General features: G+C 48.6%; 1 protein-coding gene across 1 annotated transcript in view; it reads right to left on the reverse strand.

The window, feature by feature from the left end:
* Window positions 1-8,999: 8,999 nt before the first annotated feature.
* The window catches only part of Marco (macrophage receptor with collagenous structure), a 37,443-nt gene continuing 30,030 nt past the window's right edge, over window positions 9,000-16,412 (reverse strand). The window contains 5 exon segments of the mRNA XM_017800195.1: window positions 9,000-9,190; window positions 11,145-11,321; window positions 12,068-12,127; window positions 12,611-12,709; window positions 14,419-14,463. Of these exon segments, the coding sequence (XP_017655684.1) occupies window positions 9,060-9,190; window positions 11,145-11,321; window positions 12,068-12,127; window positions 12,611-12,709; window positions 14,419-14,463 (512 nt within the window). The 3' untranslated portion in view covers window positions 9,000-9,059.

Consider the following 16,412-nt stretch of genomic DNA (forward strand, 5'->3'; position numbering starts at 1 on the left):
GGAAGAAAAGGCCATGGCCACGATCACAAGTCACTATTTGAGTCAGTGGGGACTAGAATCCAGGGTCCTGGTTGCTCTGGGTCTGTTTAGTGACAGATCTCCCAGTCTCCCATCAAACGTCTAGGGGAGATCACTTCCTCTTACCCAAAGCCCTCATCTGGGGCCGAGACATAAAAGGGGGTGGCAGGCAAGGGCTGAACCTGGGCTTCGGAGTCAGCCTTGGTTTCAGCCCAGCAGCTGGGCTTAGCAGCTCACTGTGCGGCAGTCGGCCAATACTCTCACCTCTGGAACCGTCCCTTTTCTTCTCAGTAAAAAAGCGACTCTCACGGGATGGTTCTGAGGAATTCTTAGAAAAGCCCAATTTCCAGTTGGTGCTTAATATTAATAAATGGTTGTTTCCTTGCCTTCCAAGGCTGCAGACCCTGCATGTTGCCCTTTTCAGTGCCATCTGTCCGGGTTGTTACCGGACACCGGGAGCAGAGGCTGAGGAGAGAATTTGCGGAAAGCCCAGGTTGGATGCAGGTGAATGGGGACGTTTCCCGCCCCCCCCCCCCTTTTTTTCCTGTGCAGATCAGGTCTGGATGTTGGAAGGCCTGGAGCCTGAGCGCGGCCTGCAGCGCCCCCGCGTGCCCAGAAGAGCGAAGGCGCCCTCTTCTGCCAAGTCTGCAAAAGGAACCCAGAGGGATCTTTAGTTCCAAAGGGAACTCAAGCTCCAGGTGACATTTGATGGCTCCAGCGGCTTGTACCTGCTCCCTAGGACTTTCACTATCACTAGCTCTGCAACAGTCTGAAGATCACTTAAATTCTCATGCCAGGTGAGAGGAGCAGCACGCATGAGCCAGGGTGCACCAGAGTAGACACGAAAATTCAGGGGGAGTTGCAATTGTGACATAGTCATGTTGGAGAGACAGTGAGGCAAATGGGAAGAAACAGAAGAATGACACTGATTAAACTTAGTGAGGGGCCCCTGAAGTAGACACGAAACTGTCCCCAGTTACTGATGTGTTAGAGCTCAGACTTCCCATCCCAGGGATGTGGGACTTGATCCGGATGGGTGAGTTGTGGTCTGACCTGGTGCCCAGCAGGGCAGAGAGAGCAGATAGGGCATGAAGGTGCAGCCAGAAACTCTTCAGGACATTGGCGGATGGCACATCACCATGGCAACCATCTGGGCTCACACCCTGCCTCTGGGGCTTTGATGCTGCTTTCCATCGGTACAGTGGACCCCTCTGCATCTTCCTGCATGTACAAGCAGAAGAAATGAACCTGGTGCAGCCAGGGGCCGGCTGGCTGACTACTCCTGACATTTCCAATCAAGGCAGCAAGGAGTGCACCCTCCTGGCACCTGTCCCTCCCCCACCTGCGGCAGCCTTGCCCTTGGCTTTTGTCCTTTGAGAACACAAAAACAATCAGAGAACACTGTGGTCCCTCATCTTCCCACCACAATATCTACTGGACTCGGCATCTTTATTCATATTTCGCCCTTCCTGCTGTAAAGGAAGAACGATTCTTGCTCTCACCAATCCTTTGTCCTCTAGTTCTTTTTCATAAGGACTAGGCTCCTAAGAAATGATGCCCTTTCTTTTGAATAATTGATTCGCCCTCTTACCCATCAACACACAAACAGAACTTGCTGTATCTTGTAAAATACCAAGCTTTTCCCACATCCCACTTGCCTCTCCCAGCTGCAACCCATTTCATTTCAGTTTTCCCCAGCCCAGATGTTCTTAAGACTCTGTCCTGTGCCCTTCCTTGTCCTCCAAGGGGCCTGTCACCAACCACACACAGCAGACCCAGGGCCACCAGGACTGAAAATCTGCACTCAGGAGGAGCAGGGTTCTGGTCTCTTTGATGGTTCGTACTGTACTGTTAGTGTTACTTGAACTAACAACACACACACACATACACACACATATACTACTTACAGTTTTACTTGTAAGTATACTACTTACATATATTATGACAGCCAGCTAGAAAAATTATAAAAAAATATTAAAAAATGGAAGGAATGAATCAAAACCATTACTGAACACAAACAGCTGTGTATGTGTGTGCGTGCACATGCGTGTTCTATGCCTGTGTGCCTATGTGTGTTGGAGTACACTTGAGGATGCATGTGGAGATCAGAAGCTGACGCTGGAATGTTGTTACTCAGTCGATCTCTACCTTATTTTTCTTTTGAGACAGAGTCTGTTACTACTGAATCTGGAGCTCACTGTTTTGGCTAAACTGGCGAGTCAATGGCCCCTGGAAACCTCCTGTCTGTACCCCCACCTCCAGGTCTGCGGTTACAGCTGCACACTGCCGCATTTTTTTTTTAATGTGGGTGCTTCGGACCCACACTTAGGTGCTCATGCTTGCAGAGCAAGTACTTTACTCACTGAGCCATCTCCTCAGCCCCAGAAGACATTTTGGTGAGATTCCATTCATTCCAATAATTGTTTTCCCTAAACAAGTACATATCTTAAATAATCCATTCACAGACACACAGAAACACACACACATACGCTGTGGTGTGTGGTATGCTCAAGAATGGTGAAGTTTCTGCCCTCAGAGTACTGAGGCAATGGCTGCTCTGCTAAGCATTGCTAGGCTGTCCAACCGTGGGAAGCCATGCTTGAGGGACTCAGAGCCTGGGGGGTGGGAATGGTGACAGCAACCAATCAGGCTCAGAAGGAAATTCCCCAGCCTGGAAAGTTAGTTCTGATTCTGGAAAGTGGCAATTTAAATGTGAAAAGATCAGCAGAGAGCTGTAATATACTATCACTCTCATATCCTGAGAAGGGATGTTCCTGTAATGGCAGTTGGTGGTCCTCGAAGGGATTTTTATTTTTGAATCCCTGTATCTCAGGCTAGCCTTGACCTACTATACAAGCAAAGATGACTTTGAACTTTTGATCCTTCTGTCTCCACCTCCAGAGTGCTGGCATTACAGACATGTGCCAGTGTATCTGGTTTATTGAACCCAGGGTCCTGTGCATGCTGGGCAAGCACTCTGCCAGCTGCTTCCTCAGCCCTTCCATCTAGATTTCTAGACCATGGGAAATGGTTCCTGCTCCCTTCTCCATAACCAACATCAAGGAGATGTTCTAATGCCAATTTGACAGGCAAGTATGTATTCTGTTAGTGCTTATTTTGCTGTAAGGATGGATGTATACCTATGGATCGATACAATTCCTAGCCTGCAGGCACTTTTTGAGAGTGTGAATTGGCAATTCATATTCCTGAGACTTGGCTTCTTTTCCTATAGATTACCCCACCACGAAAGGGAACTGAAAGTGTTTGAACCAATTCATGCAGGTCTGATCCACTGTTTATTCCCATAGACGTGGAGCAACCCCATCAGGCAAGTTCTGTTTGTGTACAATATCAACAAGGATTCTGAGTGTGATTTCACTCTTTTGCAACAATGCGTGTCTCCTGAGTGCTTCTAGAGTCCAGCACAGGAAAAAATGAAAAGGTGCTCAGAATTCCAAGACCCAGAGCTGGGTCCAAAGAACCGATGCAAGTCTGTCCCATCTGCGTAGTGGAGGTGACAATGGAAGGAAGGAGCACATGCATGGGTGCTATGTCCTGCACAAATGCAGCACAGCTACCGTGGGCAAACCACATGAGTCCACAGAGAACCTTAGACCTGGCATTAACATTTCCTTTTGTGAACAAGCTATGGAGATTTAGAGAAAGGAAACATTTCCTTTGAGGGTGTTCTAGTTTGCTTCTCCATTGCTGTGACAAAACACTTTGACCAATACCAACTTGGGGAGGAAAGGGTTTATTTTATCTTATATCTCTTGGGTCACAGTTCATCACTGAGGGAGCTCATGGTAGGAACTCAGGGCAGGAACCTGGAGGCAGAAGCTGGAGCACAGGCCATGGAGGAACACTGCTTACTGGCTTGCTCCCCTGGCCCAGGTTCAGCCTGCTTTCTTATATAACACAGGACAACTTATCCAGGGGTGGCACCACCCATGGTGGGCTGGACCCTCCCACATCACTCAGTAATCAAGAAAGTACCCTATAGACATAGCCATAGGCCAGTTCAATGGAGGAAATTCCCCAAGTGAGGCTCCTACCCAGATATGTCAAGTTGACAACCAAAGCTGTCCAGCACAGAGGAAGGTTTCTAAAGGAAGCACAATTCCACTTAGGTCTTAAGTATTTTTTTTTAAGTTGAAATGAAGTCTCACTTATGTAGCCCAGGCTCGTCTCTGCATACTATATAGCAGCGGACCCTTGTGCCTGAGCGCTTGAATACAGGAGTGCACCACCACTCCCAGTTTATGTGGTGCTGAAGATGAAACCCAGGGCTTTGTGCATGCTAGGCAGGCACTCTGGCATCTGAAACAGGCATTAATTTAAATAACTTTATTTTCTTGGTATTGTCACCGTAGCTCCTGGAATAGGGAGCTGTTAATAACAGTGATCTCATTGTGTGGGTGGCATCCGTTGAAGACTTAGTTTTGTTGTTGTTTTTAACATTTCATTTATGTATTTATTTTGATTTTTATGTGAGTGTTTTGCCTGCATGTATGTAAATGGCCCTGGAGGCCAGAAGATGGCTTTGGATCCTTTGGGACTGGAGTTACAGATGGTTGTTAGGTGCTATGTAGCTGTTGAAAACCGAACATGGGTCCTTTGGAAGAGCAATGAGTGCTCTTAACTGCTGAGCCATCTCTCCAGCCTGAAGACTTACTTTTGAAATGTGTGTAGAGTGGGAGATGTATGTGCACACGAGTGCAGGTGCCTGCAAAAGCCTGAGAGGATGTCAGATGCCCTGGAGCTAGAGTCACAGGTGGTTGTGAGACACCTGATGCAGGTTCTGGGATCCAAACTCCAGTTGTCTTCAAGAGCAGTATGTGCTTCTAACTGCTGAGTCATCACTTCAGCCCCAGGTGACAACTGTTGAAAGCAGCAGGACTCTACCATAGGCAGTAAGCTCTAGAGCGTTCATCTAGGCCATGCCTCTATGCCCCCTCCCAGCTGCGACAGTCCTGTGGGTTTGTTTACAGTGGGGTGGTACCAAGGCCATCCACAGCAGGTCCTAAGAGAACCCTGCAGCTATTTCCTGCTCAGGTAGTGTGCTCAGCTCTGGCATCTGCCCCACAAACCACAAACAGATCCCAGCAGGGCTCAGAGGGAGATTTTCTTCAAGAAGCAGCACACTGGCCACAGGCCCACCTACTACCCTGATACTTACCAGTATACCACTCATCAAAGAAACTTCTTTTTGCAACAGATGGAGGCTATTACAGAGTTCTACAACTGGTCACACACAGGGACTATATGACTGAGAGATGCCCAACCCTAAGTGACACATCTGCAGTGGAACCTCTATACCCAAGGCTCATGGAACATAGCAGAACAGGGGGTAGAGAGAAAACTAATGCATCTGTCAACTCTCACTAGCAAATCTTCCTTATACAACAAAGTATGATGCACACAGAAGACCACAACTGGATAAGTTTTAGAAAACAAGAGACTGCAGAGTGCATGTCCCTGGATAGGACTCCTATATTAAGCTTCACCCACACACAGCTCAGGGACCATTATGGAAGAGGGGGTGGAAATATCGTAAGAGCCAGGGTTGGTGCATGAACATAAAGAAATAGGTTTTCAGGCCACTGGGAACTTGCTCATATGAATTTGCAACAATGGTGATTGCATACATGCCCAAGACCCACGCCAATTCAATCAGACAAAAACCCAGAATAGAAACAGGGAAATGGGCAGCAGGCCCCAACCCTAGCTGAAGAACTATTGACAACTTATTACTGCTGGGTGAGGGAGAAGAGCTCTTTAAGGGATTGACTCTAGATAGGCTGACTAGACTCCAGTGGATGAACTTGCACCAAGGGACATCAGGGTACAAATGCTTGACTGCATAGGACCACATATCCTGCTCCCTACTCTCTTCCCTGCCACCTGCCTGGGAATCAGAGTGCCTGGCCACAGGCTTGCACTGTGAAACTGCCTCCCTTCTCTTAAAAGTATAAGAAGGGATGCCACTTCTACCACAAGAGGTCTGGTTCCTCTCTTCAGGGCTCCACCATGGTGTCTGTCTCTGGTACTGGGGCCTGAACGCTCCTTAGAGCCCCTGCCATACTGTTGTCTATCTGTCTGTCTTTCATGGCCTTAATAACTCATCTAATAAACTCCATACCCCTAATAGTTGGTCTTAGTGTTCCCTTGAACCTGCATTTGAGGTTTTACGAAGCACTCTCCTCCCCAAGTCAGAACAAAAGGGTATCACTGAACACTCTTCTTCCAAACGAAAGTTCCAGCTTTCCAGCCTCCTCCCACGGTACAATATCTCCTGGTCCCTTCTGTCCCCTACATCTCTGACCCAGATAGAGTCCCACAATGTTAGCCTTTGAAAGCACAGTTGGGCTCTGAGTGGGTTGGTGGAATTTCACAGGAAGAATCTGGAGGCATTGGGGGTGGGAGATTCCTACCCTGGGCTGGCGCTGAGCAGGAGTGAGGATGGGAGCTAGGTCTCAGACCTCAGGGAGTCCCCTTTATCTCTGCCTCTTCTCTTCCCCTTCCTATCATACACCAGTGAGTTAGGTGTGTTTCTCCACAGACTGTTTTCCCACTTTCCCTCTCAAGCCTCCCTTCTCGGCCACCCAGCATCTATTCAGCCAGGTTCAGCTCTTGATAAGCTAAGCGAAAACATTTAGAAATCTGTTTTTGACTATTTTCCAGGCTCTGTATTTCTAAGTAGGTCCAGAAAGTCAGGCTTGAGTTTTGTGTGGCAGAGATGACATGTCAGTGCTGATAGTGTGCATTAGGTACACAGCTGTGAAATTCCCAGTGAGCCCAGATTGGAGCCTGGGCCACACCATTTTGTAAGGCTCTTCCACTAACTTATTTTCCTAGATTCTTGCTTTCACCACACACATAGCTGATTCTGCATACAGGAATCAGGCTAACAGACTCCCTCGTTCCACACTACAAGCCCTGATGGCAAGCAGGTACTATGGACCGCCCATTCATCACATGACATAGAACCTCCCCTTTCCTCTGGAATGTGTAAGAAGGGACCCCACTCTGCCAGGTGGACTTGAACTCTCCTCAGAGTCCTCGCCACACTGCTATCTGTCCATTTACGGCATTAATAAACCTTTTAATAAATCTATTATTCAAGCAGCAATCTACCTCAGTGTCTCCCTTGAACCCCAAACTCAAAACCTTTCACTGTACTCCTCAATAGGGCTTTCTCCCTTTCTCCCTCCCACCTCAGGAAAGGAGACAAGTTCTATCAAATGGCTATGGCCAGATTTCTGGCCCTCCTGTCCCCTGCATCTCTGGTCCAGAGCTGGTGTCACCCTAAAGTGCCATCAGATCCTGGGTAGTTGGATGAAATCTCACAGGAAGAGCCCTAAGGTATCCCAGTGCAGGAGACTTTCACCTGGCCCAGGCACAAAACAGGAGCCATGTGCTTTGGGCCCTTCCACTTCTTCCTGGGTTCTCATCTTGGTTTTGCTGTTTATAGGCAGCCTCAGGAAATACGAAATCTTTGAGGCTGAATTTCCCTACCTACCAAGAAGGAATATGGCGTCATGGAGTCCTCTGTACCTGCTTATTTTGATTTAGTCATTTATTCATTAAGTGGTTTTTTTAATCATGTGTATGTGCAAGTGTGTGTGTGTGTGTGTAAGGGTATACATGAGCCACCATGTGCATGCAGAGCTTAGAGGACAACCTCAGGTGTGAGGTCTCTCTTGCTTGCCCACGTGAACACCAGGCTAGTAGATCACGGGCTTCCTGGGACTCTCCTGTCTCTCCCTCCCAACTCACTGTAGAAGTGCAGGGATTACAGTGCCTGCCTTTATTTTGTTTGGGTTTGGGGTTTTTGTGGTTTTGCTTTGTTTTGTTATTTGCTTTTTTGTTTTGTTTTTGAGACAGAATCTCACTATACAGCACTAGCTCACCTGGAACTTGCTATGTAGACCAAGCTGGCCTGCCTGCCTCTGCCTCCCAAGTGTGTGGATTAAAGGGATGTGCCACCATACCTGGAAAGTGTTTTTTTTTTTTTAAATATTTATTTATCCTTATTATGTCTACACCTGAATTAATCTATGTGCACTACATGAATGCAGGTGCCCGTGGAGGCCAGAAGAGGGCATTGGATTCCCTGGAACTGGAGTTACACGTGATTGGGATCCACCTGATGTGGATGCTGGGAATGGAAACCAAGTTCTTTGCAAGAACAGTAAGCTTAGGGCTGGAGAGATAGTTCAGAAGTTAACAGAACTTTCTGCTCTTACAGAGGACCCAGGTTCAGTTCCCAGCATCCACATGGCAGCTAACATTCACCCATAAGTGCAGTTCCCAGGGATTCAATGCTCTCTTCTGCCCTCCATGGACATTGTACAAATGTGGTGCACTTATATATGAGTGAGACAGAACACTCATAATTTTTTAAAGAGGAGTAAGCTCTCTTAACTGTTGAGCCACCTTTCCAGCCCTCTGACTTTTGAAAATGTGGGTTCTGGGGGTTCAAACTCAGGTACTCATACTTGTACAGTACAGTAGGTGCTCTTACCCACTGAGCCATGTCCTTTTCTGAGTTCCTACTGGGGTAGGTAAATCTGATCCCCACATTTATGGAGGTCAGTCTTAATGGGATGTAGTCTTCAGGCTGAAAGGTACAATTCATATGTACCCTGCTGTCTGGACCCACCTACAAGCTAATCTCTCCATCTGCTGCTCAGCCAGTCAAAAATAGGGCCATGTGCTGGTGCTGGAGGCAGAGATCCCCGAGAGGTGATGGATGACTAAAGAGACTGTCAAGACTAGTCTGACCACCGTGACCCTCATGTGCTCCATCCTTACCTGGCCTCTGAGCCATACCTGCAAACCTGGCATGGGCACATTGAGCAAGACATTTATAAAGGAGATGGGTACTCCACAGTGACACTTAGCCACAGCTAACATGAGCTTTATTAAAACTCCCTCAGCAGGTTCAGGGAGTCTGCAGAGAACCTGCTCCACTCCTTTCCATGGGGGTGGAGCTCAAGGACACCTGGGCACACAGCAGTGTCCTCAGGACTCGAAGGTCAACTACACTCCACGCCTGCATCCTCGCTGTGGCTGCAATTGTGAGAACCCCAGTCACGCTTCCTGCAGCGCCATATACTGAACTCTGTCCCCCGACACTGCACATTATCCATCCAGATGTTCCCAGAGCCTGAGAAAGAAGCAAGAGAGGGAGTGGTAGAGTCAGAGCAAGGCAGTCCTGTTGGTCCTCAGGAGCTCCCTGCTGGGGGAGAGGCTAGGCTCTCCCCAGTCCAGTTGAGCCCAGCAGTCTAGGCCTTGTGTGGTCTCTGATTCCACTCTGTCCTCAACTGTGTCCTGAAAGTTTCGTGCAGACATTTAATACTTAATCCACACACTACAAATGCATGGGATCCTGCCCGCTCATTCCATGTTACTGCAATACTTGTTAACGTGTTCCATGCCTCAGCCAACTCCCTTCTTTTTGGTAGGGTTAAAAGCAGATCATTGGATTATAGACAGCTATGCTCCAATTCAAGGAGTTTTATAGTCCAGTTAGGTCCTGATTAAAAGGTGGGTGTGAGGCTAGGGGGATGGTACAGTGGGTAAGAGCACTTGCTGTGTAAGCATAAGGACCCGAGTTTGGATTCCCAGCATCCACGTAAGAGTTAGCTTGGTCACATGTGCCTGCTGTAGTGGGGAGGGAGCAGAGATAGAAGGATGACTGGGATTTGCTGGCTGCCAGTTTAGCTCCAGGCTGTGAGAGACCCTGTCTCAAGGGAATAAGGCAGAGAGGGATAGAGTGAAACACCTGACAGACCCCTCTGGCCGCTGCATGAGCAGTAGCTATGCACTTTGGAGTAGGGTAAGGCAGAAGACATCTGGGGAAAGGAAAGAGACCTAGCCTTGAGTCCCTGCTATCTAGAGAAGGGGGTCCAGCCAGAGACTTTGATGAAATGGGAAAAACATGTAAACTGGTTTCTAGCAGCCCAGGATAGCCTCCTCAAATGAATTTTAGTAAGTCTCAGCTGTGATTTGTTTTCTTTCTTTCCCATGTATTCTTTGCTTTTGCTTTTGTTTGAGATGTAGCTTCACTATGTAGCCTCAGGCTGGCCTCACATTCTCCATCCTCCTGCCTCAGTCTCCCAACAGCTGGGATTACCAGTGCTGCCACCACACGCAGCTTCCCCTGTGTTCTTCACAAAGTTCTTCACGGGGCTGGGGTGATAGCTTAGTGGGTGAAGTGCTTGCCCCCAAGTTTGATTTCCAGAACCCATGTAAAAAAATCAGGATATGATGGTATGTGCTTGTAATCTTAATGTTAGAGAGGTAGGGGCAGGCAGACCCCTGCTAGCCAACCAGCCTAGCCAAATCGGCAAGCCCCAGGACAGTGAGAGATCCTGTCTCAGAAAAAAAAGGTGAATGGCAACTGAGGTACAACATCTGAGGTTGTCCTCTGGCCCTCCATTTACATGTGCAAACACATACATGCTCACCCACATATACATGCACCTGCACACACATGAATATGGGGGTGTGGGGGGATTCAGGCTTCCAGTTGTGGACCATAAACATCTGTTTTACCCTGGCTCCATCTTCTCCCTCTTTTTTGGACAGTCACACTTGTCTGAATTCCACAGCCTTGGCCACATGGCCTTCTGACTCCAAGACTGGATGGATAGTGACTCACGGCAGTCATCCAGAGCCTTGTAAAGCCTTTGCTATCACTCCTGGGAATGAGATAGTGTCCTGACAGGGTGGTCAAGCTAGAGGGAGTAAGCACTGAGCTGAAGAACTTTTTTTTTTTTTTTTGAGACATAGTCTCATGTAACCCAGGCTGGCCTTGAACTTAATATGTAGTCAGGGATGACCCTGACCTTTTGATCCTTCTGCTTCTACCTCCCTGTGCTGGGATTACAGGTGTGTACCACTAGTCTCAAGTCTATGTGGTGCTGGGGACTGTACCCGCGGCTTCATGCATGTAAGGCAAGCACTCTACTAACTGCTAAGCTCCAGGACTTTACAGTTCCTTGAACTAATACTTTTCTTTAACCTCAGCCACACTGGGTCACATGCCACGAATGGGTGTCTGTCACCACAGCACTTGGACATGTCCAAGGAAGAAGCTCTGGCTGGTAGTCACTTACCACCTCCATATCTGATGAGGGCCCTCCCTCTGGAGTAACCCATCATGCGGCAGAAGACAGTGGCATCATTATCGTCCCAGCCATCATCACAAATTGTCCCCCAGGCATTGTTATGGTAGACTTCTGCCCGCCCTCGGTTGGTGCCATCCGCAATCCGGATCCAGCTGAAGGACTGGCCTGGACAAGAACATGTGTGGGAGGTAAAGAGAGTCCCCTCCCTTTCCCCCCATGGCCATATGGACTTTTACTGTTGCTGTTCGAGTGTCCCTGCTAGCAAGACCCCGTCACCACAGTCTGCAAGAAATTCACTTTGAACACCAACACAACCTGGTATGCAGCTCTCTGCACTTGGGCCTGGAGGCCCCAAGTCACAGGAACAGGTGCCTCCCTGGGACCATGCCTTGGGTGTGCTGTAGGAGGTGGAAAGCAGTGAAAAGGGACTGGAGGACAGAGTGGAGGGAAAGGTGGCGTAGGAAGAGGGGGAGAGGGGAGAGGGAGGCCAAGAGAAGGGAAGAAGGGAGTGAAGGCAGGCAGAGGTAAGGGGGTGGAGGAAGCAAAGGCAGGAAGGGGGAGGGAGTAAAGGTGGAGGGAGGAGAGAGGAAGGGAAGAGGAGGAGGAAGGGAGGGGGAGGAAAGAGGAAGAAGAAGGAGAGGAGGGAGGGGAAATGGGGAAGAAGAAGAAGGAGAGCAAAAGGAGAGAGAAAAAAGGGAGAAAGGGGGGAGAGGGAGGGGGAGAGGGAGGGGGAGAGGGAGGGAGGAGGGAGGAAGGAAGGTGGGAAAGTGCTGTCTGAGCTTCTAGGCAACAGGCAGGCCTGACCAAAAGAGGAGTCTTTGTGCTTTCTCCAGAGATGAGGATGTATTCTATAACCAAGTCCCTCCCCCACACTCAATTTTCCAGTACTGAACTGACTCTAAAGCACAAACTAAAGACAACAGAAATATCAATGAACTCTTCTCCATTTTCTCCTTGCTCCCCGGAAGACCCTGCTGTGAAGAGAACAATCCACAGAACTGAGCCAGGATCGCTCCTCACCCTGTGTTGCCCACAGGAGGGAGGGATGAGGGATTAGGGGTTGGTCAACTGTTCTCCAGCTCTGTCTGTGATGAGTATTGAGGGGAGCTCATGTGTCATGGGTACCAGTGGCTGGGCAAGAAGTCTCAGCTGCATCAGGAAGGACACAGCTGAAACTAGCGAGAGCATTTGGTAAGCAATGTAGATTGGGACGGCATCTCCTTGGTGGAAGTATGCCGTCAGTCTGTCAGTTGTAACGTCGTCTGAGGTGGGCAGGGCAGGAACAGGAAGGCTGTGTGCCTGCCCCCAGATCTGCCTCTTGGGAGACTGGATCATGCTTGGTGCCTGGGACAATTTGCAGCATGTAACTTGCCAACTCAATTAAAAAACCCTCCACCTGCCTGGGTTCTAAGGATCCCAACTCTAAGCCCATGAGACAGAGGCAGAGGCTTTACCTTTCACTCCAGGGTCCCCCTTCAAGCCAACTAGTCCGGGCTCTCGTTTGGAGCCTGTCAGCCCAGGGTTTCCTGTGTCTCCATTTCTGCCTTCAAGGCCTGTGTGGAGAAAGAGAGCCCATAGACGCCCTACTCTGCTCCCCAGGGTGGCCTGAGGGCCTTGCTGACTAATGCATGGGTGACCCTTGACTACTGGGTTCCCTAGGGTGGGCCATGCAAGCACACAGCCAAGGCCTCTGGTCATCCCACCTCCCGCACCAGTGCAGTTCATTGTCCACAGGAGAGCATGGCTGGCAGAGCCCTTAGAAGATGACATAATTGTGTGGAAGTTTTAGTCATTCTGGGGGATGTTGCTAGAATGTTTCTATACTCCAGTGTCTTTAGTAAATTAAGACAGTAATAGAATATGTTGCTCACAAGGAAGAGACATAGCTCTAGAAGTTTGTCTCAGTTCCATTTTAGCACTTGCGGTGGCTTGAAGAGGGCTAGAGTATGCCTGCCTAAGGTTCCTGTGTTGGGAGACAGCCTCAGGGAGATAGAGGCAGGTGGGAGTCCTCCAGACCACCACGGGGAGGGGGCTACCTCCAGAAGAGATCGAGGGATTCTGCCTCTCTGACTTCCTGTGATCTCCCCTCCTGCCTGTGTTCCCACTGATGGGATGGCAGGGGTGGATGGATGCACTTTTAGATTCTGTATGCTAAGAGCATATTTGTGTTTCATATTACAGAAAGGAATCACCATGTACATATGATGATAAACAGCTCAGCGGGGCACTCTGCTAAGGGGTTGCCTGTCTGAGCTAACCTTTAACTTAGTGTCTCAAGAGGAAAGTGGGACTCAGCCACCCTAAGAGAGGGAAGACCTCAATGCACAGAGAGAGGTAAGGGGAGAGAGGCCCGAATGTTAGGGACAAAGCTAACCAGTGAGAGGGGCAACACAGAACTTTAGAATGACTGACTACTTTTGTCCCCATTCCTCATGAAGATTACTAGCTGGAGATGACCAAGGGAAAGAAGGTAGATCTTTTGGGATATTAATCCCACCTGAGTAAAGCATGGTTTGGAAACTCCATTCCTATCTTTGTTTGTTGGTGTTTGTGGGGACAGGCAGCATGAACATGGGTATTCCAGTTATATCACCATTACGACACCACTCACCACATGGCTTCTGCCAAGGCTGAGAGGAAGCCAACACTAGGTCCTTGAGCTTCCAGTGCTGTATACTCTATCAGCCTTTTTCCTTTATAAAGTGGCTTACCTTGGGCATTTAATTATAGTAACAAAAAGCTGATAAATACAGCAGTCATTAGAGTCAGGATGTGGAGAAAAGAGGAGTGTTTTGTGGAAAGCTGTTAACAACCATTAGCAAGGACCTAGGAGGCCAAGATGGTGATGATGATGATTCTAATATCAAAGTGACAAGTGGCAGCAGGGAAGAGGAGAGACTTGAGGGACCAAGAAGAAAAAAAAAAAAAAAAACCAGACTGAGTAGAGATGGGAAAGCCCTAGCCTCTAAGGAGAGAAGGAGCTCTACCAGATGGCTTTGGAGTTGGCATAGCCTAACACCACCCCATGTGCTGCCCACTCTGCTCTGCCCAGCCCCACCTCCTACCCACTTTGGGATGTTGAGTTCCTGCCATCTCCCCAGATTCTCCAGGGAATGAATAGAGGCTTGAGTGACAAGGCTTAGAGTCTTTGCTTCAACTTTGGGGGAAGGTCACAGAGTTTGAAGTCAGTAAAGCTGATTTGCACAGGCACAGGCCTCCCCAGTCATCATTCTGAGAAATTAAAATGAAGCCAGCCCTTTACCTGGGAATCCTGAGTCTCCTTTTACGCCTTTCTGTCCTTGAATTCCTGAGACGGAAACACAGAGAAAGGGGAGTGGATAATAAAACTTAGATATTAGACACTTTTAATCTTAGACAACCTCTACCTTTTGTCTGATTAATGTAGATGGAAGGAAGGGTACAACAGTTCTCTGTGATTGCTTCAAACCTCTCGGAGCAGAGTGGAAAAGGAGACAGACTGCAGACAGATGAAGACGGGCATGCTGAAGTGAAAGTCTGGGGTAGAGACTCCAGATGCCCTGGCTGACCTTCCCTGTCCACCAGTGACCTAACTTGGTATCTGAACCAAATTCCATTTCATGATGTTGTCTTTTAAGAAAGGGATTTAAGGAAGATAAAGATATTTTGGAAACAAACATCTTCATTTCCAAAACTATGGAGTGACCACCAAACCTTTGGGGGTCATCATCTATAGGTGCACTATTGTGTGTGCAGGTGTGCAAGTGTGTGTATGATTGTGGAAGCCAGAGGATAGCTTCTGGGGTTGTTTCTCAGGCTCTGTCCATCTTATTTTTTGAGACAGGGTCAACTGACCAAGTAGGCTAGACTGTCTGGCCAGGGAGTCCCGGAAATCCTCCTGTTTCTGCCTCCCCAAACTAGGATTATCAGAGAACGCCACCACACCTGGCTTTTTAAAAATACTTTATTTTTATTTTATGTGTATGAGTGTTATGCCTACATGTAGGTAAGTGTACCCATGTCGTGCAATGCCCACAGAAGACAGAAGAGGGTGTCGGATCCCCTGGAACTGGAGTTACAGACAGTTATTAGCTGCCATGTGGGTGCTGGGAATTGAACCTGGGTCTTCTGCAAGAACAGTCAGTGTTCTTAACCACTGAGCAATCAGTGGGAGAGGCCCTCCCTCCTGCTCACCATTCCCTTCCTTTTTTCATTTATATATTGGTGTGTGTGTGTGTGTGTGTGTGTGTGTGTGTGTGTGTTCATGTGTGCATGGAGATCAGAGAACAGCTTTTAGGAGTCAGTTCTTTCCTTCTACCATTTGGATTTCTAGGATCAAGCTCAAGTCTTCAGACTTACAGGCAAGTGTCCCTACCCGCTGAGCCATCTCACTGGCCCCTTCCTCCATTACTCCTCTCCTTCTCTACACACTCTCATTTCTTTGTGAACTAAGCTTTTACAAAAGACTCACTGCAGGCTTCCTCATGTTGGAATCACAATTCATTCTTCTAGCAACACCACGGTCTCTTCACTTTAAGGGTCCATGCTGATTTCTTCCAAAGCAACAGGCCTCCCTAAGATGCTTATGCAAACTTGGAAGACTGCAAGCTCACTATGGAGCAACGAGGAGTTTGACAATAACAAAGAGGACACAGTTGTCCACAGTCACCTGTGCCCACCCCATGCCTTTGACCAGCTTCTCATCTGGGACATAAGCAGGTCCTGCCCATCTAACAGTCACCAGAAGTCACAGGGCATTGTCACCTCTTACAGGGGCCTGAGGGAAGGTCCCCTCTACATGCACTATCACTCATTTCACCATCTGGATTTCTGAACACCCACAGTGAACCAGGCAGCAGCAGGGTGAGGTCAGGGGCCTGGCAGGCCTCTTGTGGACCTTTTTTGAGATAGTGAGAGAGATGTTAGTGGTCAGCAGCATCTCCATGACACTTGGAGGCCTAGAGCTGACTGGGGAGGAGTGCCAGGGAGCCAGAGAAGCAGAAGGCTCTGGAAAATCATGAGAAGGCAACTCCTTCAATGCTCATGGGGAATGGGGTACAGAACTAGGGTTGGGAAAGGCTCATCCAAGAGTAGGAGCTGCTTTGATGTACAGCCTCTAAAAAATAGGCCTCAGCTCCCGCAAGGCATTGGCATGCATACAAGCCCCTCTCATGCTAAAGCCTCCAGACTCATGTGCCCAGCCAAAGAATGGGGACTCAGTTCATTAACCTTTCTAGATGTCAGACATCACCTGTCCCTGGCTTCCCCTGACAGAGG

Source organism: Nannospalax galili, unplaced genomic scaffold, assembly GCF_000622305.1.
Source record: "Nannospalax galili isolate Female #2095 unplaced genomic scaffold, S.galili_v1.0 scaffold779, whole genome shotgun sequence".
Taxonomy (NCBI): Eukaryota; Metazoa; Chordata; class Mammalia; order Rodentia; family Spalacidae; genus Nannospalax; species Nannospalax galili.